The 17,956-nt window shown below is 42.8% G+C and overlaps 1 protein-coding gene across 1 annotated transcript; it reads right to left on the bottom strand.

Moving 5' to 3' along the window:
- Nucleotides 1–1,067: 1,067 nt before the first annotated feature.
- LOC135107199 (uncharacterized) lies at nt 1,068–7,362 on the bottom strand. Its single transcript, XM_064016871.1, has 6 exons — nt 7,034–7,362; nt 4,574–5,985; nt 4,385–4,490; nt 3,560–3,687; nt 2,993–3,198; nt 1,068–2,801 (listed from the first exon to the last, which is right to left on the bottom strand). Exons 1-6 carry the CDS (start codon nt 7,278–7,280, stop codon nt 2,432–2,434), a joined length of 2,469 nt encoding a protein of 822 aa, XP_063872941.1. The 5' UTR covers nt 7,281–7,362; the 3' UTR covers nt 1,068–2,431.
- Between the last annotated feature and the right edge of the window lie 10,594 nt (nt 7,363–17,956).

The raw sequence follows: 17,956 nt of genomic DNA, 5'->3' as shown, positions 1-17,956 counted from the left end.
AAAGCACCGAGTCCACATCCTTAATTATCGCTCAACTACCGTTGTTCTAGAGTTGTGACGGACACGCCAGCTAGCTTGACTCACGGCCAGCAGGCAGAGGATATACATGAGGGGCCGTAATGGAGAATAAAGTCAAATACAACTAATTCTTATCCTACTATTTTTTTTTTTTTATGAGAGCCTCCCCGCATTTTATTGCACACCTGATGTTTTCATGCATTATGATAAGAAATCTATACTAACAGTACTATATGAATGCAGGGGATAGTATAGATTGTAGATGTTTTTATTACACTAACCAGCTCAATCCGCCAACTTGAGTTTCTTCCTTCCGCCGCTTGTAGGCGCCTCTGTTGCAGGGGCTAGTCAGTCACTAAAGACTGACTGTTGTCCCATAGAAAGTGTTTACCTTGACATTACTAGTCATCGTGATCCCACAGAGGTGTACTGGTGTCATGCAGTATATTCTTGTGTTTGGTGAGAGCCACCAGCGTGGCTGATGGGAATGAGTGTGAAAATGGAGAAGTTCAGAAAATATAGTGTGAAAATTGCATTGTTAGAGGTGAAGGTTGTTTTCTACCTCTATCACAGCGTGCGGGTTCTACTCTCGTGACGCTAAAACGCTCCTCCCATTGTGCTGTACATCCATCCCGATGACAACACTGTACAGTGACACATGGAAAGTCTGCGTGAACCACGTGGAGACCTTTCTGGCTACAGACGCTGGTGCCGATATGCTGGATGTATGAAGTGCCCTAGTGACGGAGTGGGTGACGCAGCGAAGTGTGCAATACTTACTTGTTTCACATTCTGAAGCAAAAATGAGCGAATCGGTGCACAGTCGCCGGAACTGCTACAGAATAAAGTTCGATTCTCGCTGCAGTCTGATTTTTTTTTTTTTTCTGGTAAGTAACATTGTTTACTTTATTGTTACATATATTACCATCGCAGTCATTATTGTTATCTAGGTTATTCCTGTGTTAGGAGAAACTAATAAAAACTTATCTTTCCATTAGGTGGAGAAAAGAAACAAATTACATGCTATTCATTTCTTTTTTTTTTTTTTTTTTGTCATTTATTCATTTTTAAGTGTGGAAGAAGCTGGATGAAGATGCAAAGAAATTACAAGTAAAAGACGGTTTAACTGCCGCTTCAGAAGAGAGTGGGAAGAGAGGGATTAAAACAGATGGGCCAGTTTCGTTCCGGAGGCGTCTTAGTTATGAGAGGATACACTGAAAATATTCCCGTTAAGGACGGACTTAAAAGGTTTACAGAGATAGGAAGTCAGAGCTACAGGTCGGTAGTTTGAGAGACTGGAGCGGTCTTAAGAACAAATAGAATGAATGCAAAAATTCCAACACGAAGGGAAACTGAATATGTATTAATAAAATCGGAAAAGTTTGAGCAAGCAAGGAGCGAGCACGGAAGCAGTTACAGAGAACGACAAGAAGGACCCCATCAGGATCATAAGCCTTACAAGGATGAAAACATCATTATGAAGGATTTCAGTGAGAATCATAAGCATAATGTAGGCAGAGGGTGGCGGTGGAGGAGGAAAAGGTTGGAATCATTCATTAAACAGTTGTCAGCAAAGGTCTAAGAAAAGAGATCAGCTATAGAGATAAAGATGGCAGTGATTTACTTAAAGACAGTTATTGCATTATTTTAGGTGTTGTTAAATACGAACTGTCACATTTCTGAAGGGCAACATTCATCACACAATAGTCTTTTCATTTATAGCGATGACCATCTGATCACAATCTCTACCTTGCGGGGTTCTTCTAACTTTCCGTTTATGGGACACGTTGCAGTTCATTAACGTTGGTGATGGGATGGTACAGCTTAGTTTTTTTTTTTTTTTTTTATGTATGCGTGCTTATATTCAACAGCTGTAACTTAATTCAATTGTTTTGCCTCTTCGTGTTTTCTATATCATTTCAGGCCTTTGCTTTGTGCGTTGTATTCGTTCATGACACTTCTCCACCTTTGGATAATCCTTTTGGCCCTCTTCTTTAGAGATTGGCACCTCAGAGAGAAAAAGAGTTTTTGCAGCCCTAGGCCAGAGCCTCTCTTACATAAAACAAAATATGTAGCACAGGAACCGGAATAAAGATTTACTTGCACGCCTTGAGGCCAGTCTCTCCTGATGCATGGTGGTGACGAAGTAGCAAAAATAGCCAAACTAACTAATTAACTGCTCGTTACTTACTTTGAATAGCAAAACACAAACGAATAACAAAATTAACTAACATGTTACTAAGAATGCCTAGTGTACCGCCGCCTTTATACTCAACAGTACCGTGATCCAAATGTTTTGCCCCTTAGTGGTTCTCCTTTTACCATTTCTATCCTTGCCTAGTGCGTTATAGTCGTTCATTTCACTAGCACTGGAATCATAACAAAATAAATCACGTCTCGAGGTTTGTCTCTCCTAGTGCATGGCGGCGATGAAGTAGCCAATAAGAAACAAGAATGTCGCCACTCCGAAGGCGATGCGAGTCACTTTGAGGATAAAATTCTCTCGTCTGTTACAATCAGTGGAACCCTTTGGTGCTTGTGGCGCCACCCAGGGGCCGACCTCCGTTCCGTGGATGGAGCCACAGGCCAGCAGGTGCGTGGCGATGATGAGGGACAGGAACACAATGTTGTACACGAACCACACATCGATGTACTTGACGTATGAGGTGTTGGGGAGCGAGGAAGAGACGTCAGTGTAAAGGGAAATGAAGACTAGCAGCGTGGTGAGGCTCATGGTGCCCCGCTCAGGGAATCGCTCCACCGGCAGGAACAACGTGCCGTACCTGAAGGCGAGACGGTGCTAAATTCACCCGCGTCGCCACAGATAAAGATACTCATGTGAACTTTGACTTTGTTTACCGTGAGAGTTGATCTAGAATGTTGTAGCACGTTACCTTCCCCCCACCCATCTCTCTCTCTCTCTCTCTCTCTCTCTCTCTCTCTCTCTCTCTCTCTCTCTCTCTCTCTCTCTCACCCAATCCCTTGTAGGAGTGACGTGGGGAGGTAAGTGGTCCAGATGTGAAAGTCGCTGCACCGCTCCATCACAAGCTTGATGACGAAGCCGCCTGCCACCGGTATCAGCTCGCAGGCGCGGATGTCATACTCCACCAGCCTCTTCGGGTAAGACCTTACGAGGGAGTCTTCCAGCACCTCCACCTGGGACTTGAACAGCTTCATTACCTGTGTCGTAGGAGGGAAAGAACGAAGAGGATCAATATTTCCCGACATCTTGCTTCCTTGACTCATCCTAAGATAAGTCGACTCCTCTACAACGTCTGAAACAAGTACGTGACTCACTACATAGTCACTCACTGCCGGGAATTTGAAAAACTGGACACTAAATTTGATATAGGAGAAGTGGGGATAGTAAAGACGAAGGCCGCTCTCCATCCATGATCCTCAGCAGCACGGAGGGAGAGAATGAAGAAGCGTGCAGCATAGGAAAGTTGCGTGGAAATATTTCTTGAAATCTATCCATCTATCTATCTAGAGAGATCAATCCTACATGCCGCCTCTCCGCTCCTCGCCGCCCGCCTCCCACCTGCAGGCTCACGTCGCACTCCTGTACGTCCCACGGGTATCTCTTGAGGTCGAAGTGACAGTGGCTAACTATGTCAAGGTCCATTATCAGCATCAGCGGGTTCTTTGTGCCACTGTAGGCGATGTGAGCTGCCAAGAAGAGGGTACTGTTATATATATAAGCATGAACATGGATTAAGATAGGTATGTACGTTTATTTTATTTTATTTTTTTTTTTCCCCTCTGATTAGGTGTATTGGAAGGCATGAGATTCTTTGCTTGTTATGACTCCCTTTTTGTCCATCCTGAGTCTGTATTCATCTTCTCTTTCTCTTCTTGTGGCCATTCCCTCCGTGGCATCCGAAACATTCCCACACAGATCATTCAAACAGTCCCTCTCTAGAAGACCACAGGAGGATAGAAGAAATATACTTTCCAGCACCCCTAACTAAGAAGATAACGAAAACTGTATATACACGTGCAAGGTGGAAAAAAATTATCATAAAAAAAAAATCGTGAAGTGAAGGTCAGAGAAACTTTTTAGTGTATGTCATGATTGTATTCTTTAACCGTTTTACTGTTGTGGACGCTCTTTGTTAACCTTCACTGCATTGTGAAATTTGTTTGCGTGGAGGAAGTGAAGACAGAAGAAAGAATAAGAGGTTAATTTCGTCTTTTATTATTGAACCATAGAAATATTTAGTTGAATCTAATAAAAAAATCAAGTGTCTAAAAAGTCGTTAATGGCTGAAGGAGAAATTATCAAACAGTAAAAGAGTTAAAGACTTCGAATTATTCAGTCAACACTCAATTCCAATGCAACAGTGCCACGACAGCAGCGCCTCACCTCCGTCCACCACGGTGCCGTTGGTTTTCTTCTGTATTTCAAGGCCATGCTCCTTCTCCCGCTGTGTCAAGGATCCTCGCTCCACTTTAAAGGTGGGCATCCACACCTGCCGAGCACACACGTCACGCTCATCAGGTGGTATGTTCACAAAAGTACCAATTATTATCAGCAGCACTTCGCGTGACTCACCTTGTTGTCGTCCTCCACGATGACAGGAGTACCGGTGCTGTTGTGTAGGTGACGGAACTCCAAGCGGTGGTCAGTCCAGGTGACGGTCAGGGTGACGTCCAGCTCGATGGTTGAGGTGAGCAAGTTAGTGCTCCCTATCCGAGTGACGCTTACCGTGACCATTAGCTGCACCGGCACCACGGGAGGGATAGCCAGCACGTACCCCGCAGGCTTGATGCACGTGAAGCAGTTCTCCTCGTCTATTCCATCCTGACAGTCGAGCACGTTATTGCACAGCCGTGACAGGTGGATGCAGGAAGAGTCTTGGCATGTAAAGTACTCTGGGGTACATGTGCTTAGGCTCAACTGTACTGAATTCTGGAACGTCTTTTTGCAGGGGTTGTATAATACTCTCCATAAGTGTCGCCCGAGAGGAAGACCCCTAGACGTAGCACAGGCAATACTTTTGCCGCGACCGTCACTCAGGCACCAGCTGGATGAGTAATTGTTCTGCATGATGTGGTAATCGCCGTAGCCGTGCAGATAAATGCTGCTCTCGTGGTCCTCAGATCCTGTGGAGGTGATGATGAAACTCCAGTTCCGTGGCGACTCAGCGTCACAGAGGCCTTGCAAGCGGAGTTCCACTGGCACATTCCTATATCGACCAACGAAGCACAATTGTTCAGAAGGATTTTCTCGACGAAGAATTCCTTTTTCGTCTTGACTTATTGTATAATTCAGCGGATGTTTCATATCTATCCAATCGTCATCTCTTAAAGTACTACTGGTTTCATTTTCATAAAAATCAAGCCACACATGAGCTCCCTCTGAATAGGCATTAGTACATTCTGCTATGTATTTTTGTAACAGGTCCGTAACTTGTTGCCTTTCTTCCATATTGTAAGGACTTATCATACTGAGGCCAGCATGCAGCAGAAACTGCTGTGCCTCCGACCAAGGCATCTTATTTGTAAACAACATTAATTTTGCCTTAGCAGTCTCATTTTGATAACAGGGACCATCAAAGTGGCTTTTCACACCTCCTGTGTCGTTGTGTATTGTCCACATAATGTTGTCCCACGTGAGGTAAGCCTCAGCACCATCCGTTGCTTCACAGGCAGCCCATACCTGTAACTGGTGTGAGGTGAGGACGTGGGACCAAAGTGTTAGTCCAGTTACATGTCCGTCAAAGGCTTGATTGCTATCAAATCCGCTGTCCAGGTCGTCCTGCTCTTGCCCCAGCACCAAGAAGCCGTTTAGTGGAAGGGCTGGAATGTTTCTGTTCAGTAGCTGTTCCTCCCCCGCCACCCACACCGCCAAAGTGCGGGGCCTCACCACCACGCACATCGGGAACCACCACAGGGGCCGCACAGACAGTTCATGACGGACACTTATCTTGCCGTAAAAGACTTCAACACCACTTGGCCGGACAACTGTGTGATATATATATATATATATATATATATATATATATATATATATATATATATATATATATATATATATATATATATATATATATATATATATATATGTTACGCATAATGTGGACAATTGCCTAATGTGAACATTAGGCAGAAAATTGCCTAATGTGTACATCAAGCAAGTAGGTTGCGTAAAGTTTACAAATTGTTAACATTAGGCAAAAAATGCCTATTGTTCAAATTATGCAGCTCAATTTTGCCCAATGTGAATAAGGAAAACATAATTAATTAATGCAATATTAGTATAAGTAAAATAGGTCAATCGATCTCAGGGTTCAGTTGAGTCCAATCACAAATTTTTGCATGATCTGCCTGGGTGACAGCGCGAGTTGCATTTAATTTCTTTTCTTAGGCAGCTGCACCTTCCTGATGTACATTGAGTAGTACATTGACACTTTGTATAACCTTGCCCACCAGTGGCTCTTGCTGTTGCTGTTCTCATCGATAGGCAGATATCAGGAACCTCTTCAGACTTTATAAGGGTCTGTTTGATCCCACTTAGGTCAGCTGGTGTAAATTTTGTTCTAATAATAACCTAACCTAACCTAACCTAACCTAACCTAACCTAACCTAACCTAACCTAACCTAACCTAACCTAACCTAACCTAACCTAACTATAACAGACCCAAAGTTTCGAACAACATTCGAACAAAACTGTAGACACTGGTTTGTCATTCAATTCACATTAGGCAAAATACCCTTGCCTAATTTGAAAATCATGCCTAAAGTGGACATTAAGCAAGTAAGTTGCCTATTGTCAACATCGTGCAAACAAATTGCCTAATATGAAGATTAGGCAATTTCACTGCCTAATGTTCACATTAGGCAATTATCCACATTATGCGTGACATATATATATATATATATATTCATTTATTTATTTATTTATTTATTTAATCTATTTATTTATTTATTTATTTATTTATTACACACACACACACATTCAGTTTATCGGCGAACAGAGGACAAGTGGCCGCGGCCTCGTGGCGGTACTTACAGATAGTGATGGCGCCGTCATTCTCAGCGCTGAGAGCGTAACTCAGGAGGCAGCTGAGGTCACGGAAGGATATGACCTTAAACCACAGACACAGGGTAAAGGAAGAGATGCTAGTAGGAGCGTCTGGGCGGAGGGCAACGCGGAGATCCACAGCCAGGCGTGTCACGTTATCACCGGCGTGGGGCGCCAGCTGGTGCACAACCCACCTGTCCTGCACACCTGCCACACCTACATTCGCTGACAACATTTACCTATTTAGTTCATGTGTTTATTTAGACTTTTCATCACATTCAGTCTGAAACAAAAATCACAAAGGAAACTCTACAACGTGCTGGATCATAAAGACCAGAAAACAGACGCTCCCTGGACAGCTTAAGACTGATGGGACCTCCCCAAGTGGAGAAAAAAAAGGGTGTGGGGATTAGCGTAAACGATACTAAGTGAAATTGAGTTTTCTTTAAAACATCAAATAAATAATATTTGTAAAGACACTAAAAACCTATACAAAAATTGTATCAAGAAAACAATGTACTTTTCAAGTCCGAAAGGGATTTATAGTTTGGTCAGATCACCAGTTTCACACTGCATTAAGACAGAAAAATGCAGAAGACAGCGTGAGTATTCTACCAGTGTTCTCGCATTTAGCTAGTAGAGTCAGGTGTCGCCAGTGTATCGGAACGTCAGATGTGAGCTGGTACTCGTGTAGAAGACTTGTGTACGAATGTGATGATTGCCCTATAATCTTCAGTATTAGAACTGCTGCTGGCGGCTGTCACTGGTGTCCCTGGGTTCCTTGGCACCACGGGTCTCAATTTAAAGGTTCCGTTACCAATTCTCAGTATTCCCGCTAGGAAGCGATAGTTACTTGGTACTGGGGTGGATGGTACTCAGGTCATTAGCCTCAGGTCAGATGATCCTCAAGACAGATCGGCCTGAGTGCAAGTAGGCCCGTTTGGTGCTCGAGACACTTGATACCCAAACCACTTGGTCCTCAAAATGTCTCTATACTCAGACGTCTGGACTACAGGCTTCGTGAAGGCAGCATGCGGATCCGCACAAATTAATATAATGTTCACCAACCCATCCATCTACTTATTCAACCACATCCACTCAACCACCTGCCAAATCCACTTATCCTCCCATCTATTCAACCACTGATGCCCATCGATCCACCCCGCTCATCCATCTACCCACCTATCCACAAAACCAATCACCCTCTCATCCACCTTCCCACTCATTGACCCGCCCATCCAGCCATCTATCCACACACATACCAATAACCCACTTATCCATTTATACATCTATCCAATCATCCACTCACTCACCATTCTATCCACATATCAATCCACCCATCCACCCATTTATCCACACATCATTGCATCTACACATCCACACATCCCTTCATACACACACCCATTCACTTACCCATCCATTTATTCACTCATCTATCCACCCAGCCAAATATCCATCCACACGCAAAATCACCCATCCACCCATTCACGTATCCAACCACCCACCCACCCATCCACCTGTCTATCCACACAACAATATACCCATTCACAAATCAGTCAATCTACCCATCTAGCTACCCACCTCAATCCACCCTTCTGTACACCCACCTACTCGTACATCCGTCCTTTATCCACTAATCTACATTCACTAATCCACTCAGAGAGAGAGAGAGAGAGAGAGAGAGAGAGAGAGAGAGACACACACACACACACACACAGTAGTAGTACAGTAAAATACCTCTTATCCGGCATCAACGGGACCGCCGACATGCCGGATACCAGAAGTTGCCGGATACTTGAATAGAAGTGAAATTATGTCCACAATCACCACCCTACACTTACGCATCTTACCATAACAATAAAATAAAATGTGTCTACCTAAAAAATGTCTACCTTCTGCTTAAGTGTAAGCACAACACGCTTCCTCTTTTCTACAACTTTAGGCATGATGAAGGCGTCAGGCGATAAACAGTGCATACGCGGGACTGAGTCACTGAGTAAACACAGTGCAGTGGGCCGCGGGTGGCGCGAAGCAGTGCGCTCTGGTGGCGAGGGGACAAAGTATGCCTCGCGCGGGAATTTTAATCGATTTTATGAGTACACATTGATTTTTTATTGATTTTAAGGCTCGGGGAAAAATGTGCCGGATACTTGAAGCTGCCGGATACTCGAATGCCGGATGAGAGGGATTTTACTGTAGTAGTAGTAGTAGTAGTAGTAGTAATAGTTGTTGTTGTTGTTGTTGTTGTTGTTGTTGTTGTAGCAGTAGTAGTCTATCTATTTATTTCTACACCACGCCAGCAATCAGGCACACTACCAGGCCGGTAGTCCCATACAGGGAGGGCCAGAAGATGCAACACACACACACACACACACACACACCACACACACACACACACACACACACACACACACACACACACACACACACACACACACACACACACACACACACACACACACACACACACACACACACACAGCATTCACACCCTTAATGCTAATAATGATGCTAATATAATTATTACTACTACTGCTACTACTACTACATTCCCTTACACACTTCAATTCCTCATGTCTTCCTCCTCCTACTACTACAATTTTCGCATTTCAGACTGAAAGTTACCTGGAAATACCTGGAAAACCCTGGAAATTGAGGGAAATATTGACGAAGAAACACGGGGAGGGAGAAGGGAATGTTTTGTTCCTCTTCTTGATGACGTCATGTTTTCATGACGTCATCTAGAGACATTTTGTGGACCAAGTGGTTTGGGTATTAAGTGTCTCGAGTACCAAACGTCCTGAGGCCCATTTGCACTCAGGCCGACCTTTTTCTAGTTTCGGGAATTACGAGTAGCTCCATACTGTCTTGGAAGTTGAAAGTAGAGAAAAAGTTGTCAAAATCTGTGGCTTTCCTAATTTCATGGGTCCAGAAACTTATGCACCGGGGACTAGTAGAGATGAAGTTTAAAAACACCACAGCAGACAAGAAGCGTGATACTCAAAACACGTATGCCAGGGTGCCAAAAATGAGTGCCAAGTGATTTGATGGCGACAAGATAAGATGTGCAGGATTTTACACACCTTGGGTAAAGAATTCAGGGTCACTGCAGCACTCACCTGCCTGGCTCAGCATCATGCCAAGGAACTGCAGGCACACGAGATGGTAGGAGGAAGGCGAGGTCCGGCGGTTACTGGTTGTCTGCGCCATGTCTGCCAATGCATTGATTCTGGAATTATATAAAATTTTTGCTGCATTTGTTCCTTATAACGTTTTCCAACGAATATAAATAGAAAAGACTCAGCAATCAAGAATAGTTAAGAGAGAGAGAGAGAGAGAGAGAGAGAGAGAGAGAGAGAGAGAGAGACTGGCCATAGCTTTGAGAGAGGAGAGGGAAAGCCTTTATCAGCATCACCAGGGATCCCAGGCTGCAGCGGATGGAATTGCCATAAAGAGATTAACAAAATTCTGGCCATTAAACTTCAAAACATTTTACAGCCACGAGTTCAGATGACAGTGTGGTGACTTTTTTTTTTTTTTCATGTAAGAGGGACTCACGGCAAGGGCTACAGAAAGGAAGAAGAAGAAGAAGAAGAAGAAGAAGAAAAAGAAGAAGGTCCACTGAGGTATCGGTCCCTAAGAGCCAAAAGAATGAATTAGAGAATTGTCCTGAAAATCATGAGATCTGAAAGCGATCTGTGGCATCTTGCTAGTCAGCTTGAGTGTACGTTATAGTAAACGGATAATCACCTCCACGTGAGCCATAGTAATTCATCATGACGTAAGTGATACAGAGTCGTGTACCCTGAGTGTCCCGCAACATTACTGTGATGAAACATAAATGGAATAAGATCTGCTCCATTTTTTTTTTTTTTCATCAAAGTATTGCCTTTAAGTTTCTCACGAGCGTCCATGTGTAGAATAAAAGTATCAAAGGTTCCACTTCCCCAGTCCCGCACTCTTGTATCGCTTACAATTAAATATGTAGCGGTGTACTCTGGAACGTAGCGTGACTGATTACCAGCAGATATAAGTAATGTTGAAGTGGGTGAAGTGGCCCCGCCCTGCCCTACCCGGCCAGACTTGTGTTTCTCTACCCTCATATTCAGAATTGCGAGGCCGATCACAATAAAACACACCAGATGGATGATAGCATAACTCTCAACTTCTACTGGGTGAAGTTGATGTGTAACTTGCAAAATATGGAAGGGTGTCTCGCGTATGGTCTCAGCGAGAGTGGAGATGCACAGTGCCATTACATGTAATATTTAATTCTCTGCGAAATGCTGCACTGAACAAGGTTTCGTGTCTCGCTGTCATAAGTGATAGGTAGCAAGCTGCGAGCGTTACGGGTGGTCTCTCAGCGTCTCGATTTTAATAAACTGTTTGGCATTTCTGAGAGCGTTTATTGTTTTAAGCATATCATCACATAGTACAGCTCTCATGTTTCTTCAAAACGACCACATTGACCTTCTTGTGATCAATAGAGTGCGAGTGGCAATAGATATAAATGCTTCAGTATTCAGGAATTTTCACACATTAAATGCGATCTCAGTGAGACAGCACATTCCATTAGACGCAGAATTAAATGTTTCATCGATTGATATGTGTACCAGAATGTCAACTTATGGAAAGTTTTGAGTTACAGCAAGTAGAAGTTGGCAGTCGTCTGGTGAGGCAGTAGGTGTTCCTGGTGGGCACTGGGCAGCGCGTGCAGCGACGCTCGTTCATGGCCTATCAATCCTTATTACTGGTCCAAAGTTTTAAATTACAAGTTGGCGTGCAGTGACCGGAGGATGTTGAAGTTCTGACGTACGTGTGTTCCCAGAACTCTATGTAGAATAAAAAACGGCCAGACAACCAAAGGTACATGCACACATCACCAATATTTCAGAAGGTAATTTCGCATGTAATGTTTTGTCACGTTGATGGCGCGTTTTCTTCATGGTGCGAAATGCTGTGTAGTTTAATCGATACTCTGCGACACTAGGGACGCAAACCTTTTCACAAACTACAGATGCTCTCAGCACAACTTGTTTCGTTGTCCGGACTTTATTTATTTATTTTTTTTTTTTTTATTTCTATTTGTCTATTCATTTATTCTATTTATGGTCACAAATTTCTTATATTTTATACGGACTGGTGGAATACTCATATATAAACATTTTAGGACGAGTAAACTGCATCCTCTTTGTAATAGCAGTAGCAATAATTGTACCAGTAGTAGTAGTAGTAGTAGTAGCAGCAGTAGTAGTAGTAGTAGCAGTAGTAGTAGTAGTAGTAGTAGTAGTAGTAGTAGTAGTAGTAATTGTTGTTGTTGTTGTTGTTGTTGTTGTTGTTGTTGTTGAGCTTAGAGATTTCCAGTACATCGTCGACACTTTTGGTCAGGTCAGATGTCACGAAGCAGAAGCGAGCGAGACCAGTTCTCTGGGCCGCAAATTTGTGTACTATGCATTCATAAGACATTACATACCTATATGAATAATTACTCGAATGACACACACACACACACACACACACACACACACACACACACACACACACACACACACACACACACACGTAATGATGGCACACTACTTACCGAGATCATTCGTTATCATGACAGCAGTTATTAATCTCAGTACATCAGCCCTTTTTTACCAACATGCACCTTCTGTCACACCACATGTTTTAATGTAATGAACTTATTGTGCCGCTGATTAACGTGTTTTAAATAACGAAGTGAGAATGAAAACTTCCACCACAACGACAGTGTGTGTGTGTGTGTGTGTGTGTGTGTGTGTGTGTGTGTGTGTGTGTGTGTGTGTGTGTGTGTGTGTGTGTGTGTGTGTGTGTGTGTGTGTGTGTGTGTGTGTTTCTGTGTGTGAATTAAGCGAATTTGTTATTTAAGCGCGAAATAAAATCGAAATTAACTACTGGCTCCCTCCCTCATCATTACTCATTTTACACTATAAAGACCCTAAGCGCACCAGTGTTGACTCATTCAATATTACACAGCCAGCCATCTAACCCACCCACCGCCCCCTCCACACACGCAGACATCGGTCTAGTGGTAATGAAAATTGGCATCAATTGGTTTTGCTTTGCGTTCACTTTGTTAATTGAATCGATAAAGTCAGTCAGGTTCTGGCATCGTGAGGGATGTAGTGTTCATCCTTGAAACATGGGACCTATTCTGAAACATTTCTTCACTTCACCTCCACTATTTTCAAGAGGCTCTTGTTGAAGCTACACGGGTTTTTGATGATGTTTTTTTTTTTTTTTTTTCTATGGTTCTAGTGACATATGAACAAATTTTCTACCTAAGTAACAGGAGAAACACACATGAGAATCCTAGTAATCATCTCTGTGGCCTTTGAAAATAGTCATGATAGAGAGCAAAGCGTTTTCAGTACTGGCATATAATGGTCGCTTCTACTCCATTGTGCGAACATCTAATAAGCTTTGGTAGGAAGGCGTGTAGAGAGACGCGGACTTCACCCTCATAGCCAACATCCGAAGCCAAAACTGGTACTGCGGCTCGAGAGGAGAAGAAGAAGAAGAAGAAGAAGAAGAAAGGTGGGACTATAGCTAAGAATCTAAATGAGGGAAAATCATGTCACTACAATCAGATCAAATTACGTAGCGGCCCCTTCAATATGGTTAAAATTCGGATGGATATTACAAGATGCAAGGCCCCTTTTAGACAATAGTTTGAATAGCGAAAAATCATAGAATAGTAATTAAATATAACCACTGAAATAAATCATTATCTTACTGGTACACTCACTGGTACACTCTAAACAAGGTAGTCTTCTCTGTTCCGAGGAAAGACAGCGCCCTCCCAGCACCGAAGAGAGACCGGAAAGAACACAAGAAAATAAGGGAAACTGCAAGAAGCCGTCAGATCTGCACGTGGCAAACCCTGAATGAAATGTGTACATACCTCTCTCTCTCTCTCTCTCTCTCTCTCTCTCTCTCTCTCTCTCTCTCTCTCTCTCTCTCTCTCTCTCTCTCTCTCTCTCTCTCTCTCTCTCTCTCTCTCTCTCTCCTGTTCCATTGTGAGATAAGTCACCCTAACATCTCCATACCATCAGTTAGTTCCCGTTCTACTGAGCTACCAACCCATAAAAGTAACACTCACCAGCAGGCAGGCAGCTGTGTCTCCGTAATGCATGGCGTGTGTGTGCACTAACAATTCCTATACTGTACTTAAACATATCGAATCATGGTACCTTGGAAACCGAGACGCGTCCAGAGGTGTAAGATGTGGGGAGGCGCGCCTGCACACCATGGACGTGAGACGCTAGTGGTGCCAGGCAGATAGGTGCGCTGGTCCCAAGGGAGCATGAAAAATAATACTTGCTGCGCTGACCGAGATCGATCGCTGAGAAATCAAACAGATACGTACGTTATTCTAATCAAGTAAACTAAACGTTTTAGTTTCTCCCTTAGGTGTGTGTGTGTGTGTGTGTGTGTGTGCATTCCCATTCGTACGTTTTACAGTATTGAGTCGTCATACTTTCTCTAATTTCGTATATACTAATTGCACACACCGCTTCCTCTAATACTGCATTCCGCAGATCTACACCTTTTGAAGTTTAAAAGAACAATGTGTTTCTGCTCATGGAAGTGTTGCCGATTATAGAATATTTCATCAAACACATTTTCCGCGTCACTAATTACGATGAACGCATGGCATTATAATATAAGAGAGAGAGAGAGAGAGAGAGAGAGAGAGAGAGAGAGAGAGAGAGAGAGAGAGAGAGAGAGATTACTGCCTGACCACTTCCCACAGTCTCCCTCATAATGAAACAGAAGACTTAACACAAGGATAACGGTCTGTGAACCCTGTTGTAGTGATACTGCCAATTATTAGCTTCATGAGTGACACCTGCAGGCAAGACTCGCTATCTGACTACACCTCCGAGCACTGAAATGATTTCTATAATAGATCACCCGCGCATTGGCGATCGGTGTACAAAATTTCCTGTTAGTGTCATTAAAATTTACGTTGATGTTATTTCTAAGGTACAAAGTTTTCCTATTGATGTTCGTCATGGTGGTCAACAATTTTTTTTTTTTTTTTTTTTTTTTTGCTGGTGCTATCTCCAGTGTACAACATTTTCCTGCTCGTGTTATCTCCGGTGTACAAAATCTTCTGTTGGTGTTCTCTGTGGGAGTCAATATTTCTCGCTGGTGTACAAAATTTTCCTGCCGGTGCTATCTTTGGTGTACAAAAATTTCCTGCTGGTGTTATCTCTGTGGTGAACAAAATTTTGAAGTTGTATTTCGCCTTAGAACTACCTCATTTCATTGTTACCATGTCGTTGGTACAAATTTCTTCTTTTCTTCTTATTATCATTTCACCTATTTGTACCATATCTCACGGCACCACATTATGGCTGTTTAGTTTGTTTGTTTGCTTGTTTTACCATTTCGTCAATATTATTTCCTTGAACCTTTCTAGCTATACTTACTCCTGCTGCGTGGCCTTACGCTTCTCCATTCTCACATTTCACACCTCTCCCTTTGCCCTGCTGCACAGTAATTCACAACACTCCATTCTATTATCTGTATCATAACGTACCCTATCTGTGAAAAATTGCCCTTAAAAATGTCACCATGCTGAGTATAGCCCAGGAATCAATATGTATTACAAGGACAGTTTACACAATGCGATGATGACAATAATAGATAAGTCCGATCTCTTCACCGTGCAGGGAGCGAACTCTGTACTTATGCTAGCGTTAACACCAATTACCTCAACGGCTATTACTTTCATTCCCCGTGTCTGAGTGTCTGAAAACGATGAAAAGAAGAAGAAGAAGAAGAAGAAGAAGAAGAAGAAGAAGAAGAAGAAGAAGAAATAAATAAGAAACAGACATTTACAGGTTTTATGAAAGTTTCTGAAAATATTGGCCTTGGATAAAGACAAACAGTTGCTTAAATATTGAGAAGGATCAGAATATTTATGCATATACAGGATTTAGTCAGTTATTTTGTTCCCGTGTCATTTTTATCCACTCACCACTGTCGCTGTCCAGTCACCTCTTCTCCCACTCCACACAACCAAATGAACCCCACCAGTCCTACCACCAATTTTAGGCTCATTTTGTTTCACGGGGATACATTTGTAAATATCTCAGTATTTCAAGAAAGTTTGCCAAAATCTCAATGAATGTGTGAGCAGTGATAGTCTGCAGCCAAGAATGCCTGAGGATCTATTGGACGTATTTCGCAGTTATCAAGGGTACATAAGTGAAATGACATGGATTAGTGATATGATATGGGTATTGTAATGGTGGGGACGTCCTGCCACCTGAATAACATCTCTGGCTGGACCTATAATGAAACTATAGCAGTGTGGAAGTCTGTTGTTAAACGTGTACGCGACAGTTCGAAAATCTAGATCCAATCATGAATTTATGTCTCCCGAGATGCCTACCTATTATTATACTGCCATTTACTATGTAGTCGATAAACCTGAGGATTTCTCCCATTCCCAGTCTTTCCAGCGAGTTCCATTAATTCCTTCCCGGCTGTGGTGGCCAGATGATTGTGTCCAGGCAGAGGCGGTGAGCAGCGCCTCACCCATCGTAGCACCACTGCTTGAATCTCCCTGGTGCTGCCTGATCCTCTCTTCATCCTTACAAGAAAGTTACTCGAATAATATTGAAATAACATAAGTGTTTCCATATGAGGGCTAAATTAGGATATGTTTAGGTTCATTCATCATTAACACTACTGATTCCTTTATTGCGTTGGTCACGATTTTTAAAAGACATATGTTGTGCTCAGAAATAAAGTATGCCTCGAAATAACTATGCTAAAGCTGTTTCCATAGTCCCCAGTAACTCCGTTGTTTTTTTCCGAAAACCTCGCCGATAATTGTGGATAAAAGGACTGCATCCCCCTCTGGTCAAGGTTACTCTGCGCCACATGAGCCTCGTCACAACAACGCGGCCTTTGCCTCATGCTCCCCTCTCTGCTTGGTGTCCGCTCCTTGATCCATTTTTACCCGTAAAACTACTTATAAATTTATAAAAAAAAATTTTCGACGGTAATCTCACATAGGAGGAATCCATTGCTCCGAGATTTAAGGTTGCTGTATGCCATGAGCAAAGCTTCCTCTCAACACCGCTCTCCGGGATTTTAATAATGTCCGATGCTTGCTGCCTGCTTCTCGATTCACTTACCAGAAAGTTATTCATTTACAATGAAAACCGGGTCTGTAATTCTAAATGAGAGGACAGCTCCGCTCTGAGATTAATCTTTGTCAATGTAAGACCTACGTTTCACTTGACATTAGGCGGTATCATGATAATTTGCAATAATGAGATGACTATTAAAGGCAGAAGTGCCCCCACACTGGTGCTAGCCTCGCTCCGCGCCGCCTTTGCCTGGCTAGCCATTAGAAACTTGCTGACAATATCGAAATTGACTTTAAATGGGAAAAATTATGAATTGCACATAATATATAAATGAGTTTTTTAGATGCAACTTTAAATACGAGGCTAGGCATCCCGGTGAGGCCTGGGGTGGAGGCTACCTTCGTTTATTATAATGTAAACCTTGTGTTTCTTACTTTTTCACTATTCAGAAGTTCTTCTAAGCACTAGTATACTTTGGTGGACAAATGAAAATGCGCGCGCGAGTTTTGTGGGGATAAGTTATCAAATTACGAAGTTAGTTGATAATTAATGGTAGGTAGTTCTTTAATGAGGCTAACAAGGTCCGCTGTATTCTGTAACATTAAGTTCTGCATAACAAAGGCTAGTATTAACATCACATTCACAGAATGTAAAATAAACTAAGGAAGATATACCTGCTCTATAGCGGAGTATAGAACATGGCCATGGGCGTGGTGTACGTGACTGAGAACCAGAGGTGGATGGAGGAAGGAGGAAGGAAGGCAGGCAGGAAGGG

The sequence above is a fragment of the Scylla paramamosain genome, chromosome 15 (genome assembly GCF_035594125.1).
Source record: "Scylla paramamosain isolate STU-SP2022 chromosome 15, ASM3559412v1, whole genome shotgun sequence".
Classification (NCBI taxonomy): domain Eukaryota; kingdom Metazoa; phylum Arthropoda; class Malacostraca; order Decapoda; family Portunidae; genus Scylla; species Scylla paramamosain.
Note: the sequence above shows the minus strand (reverse complement) of the source record. Positions and strands in the feature narration are given on the sequence as shown.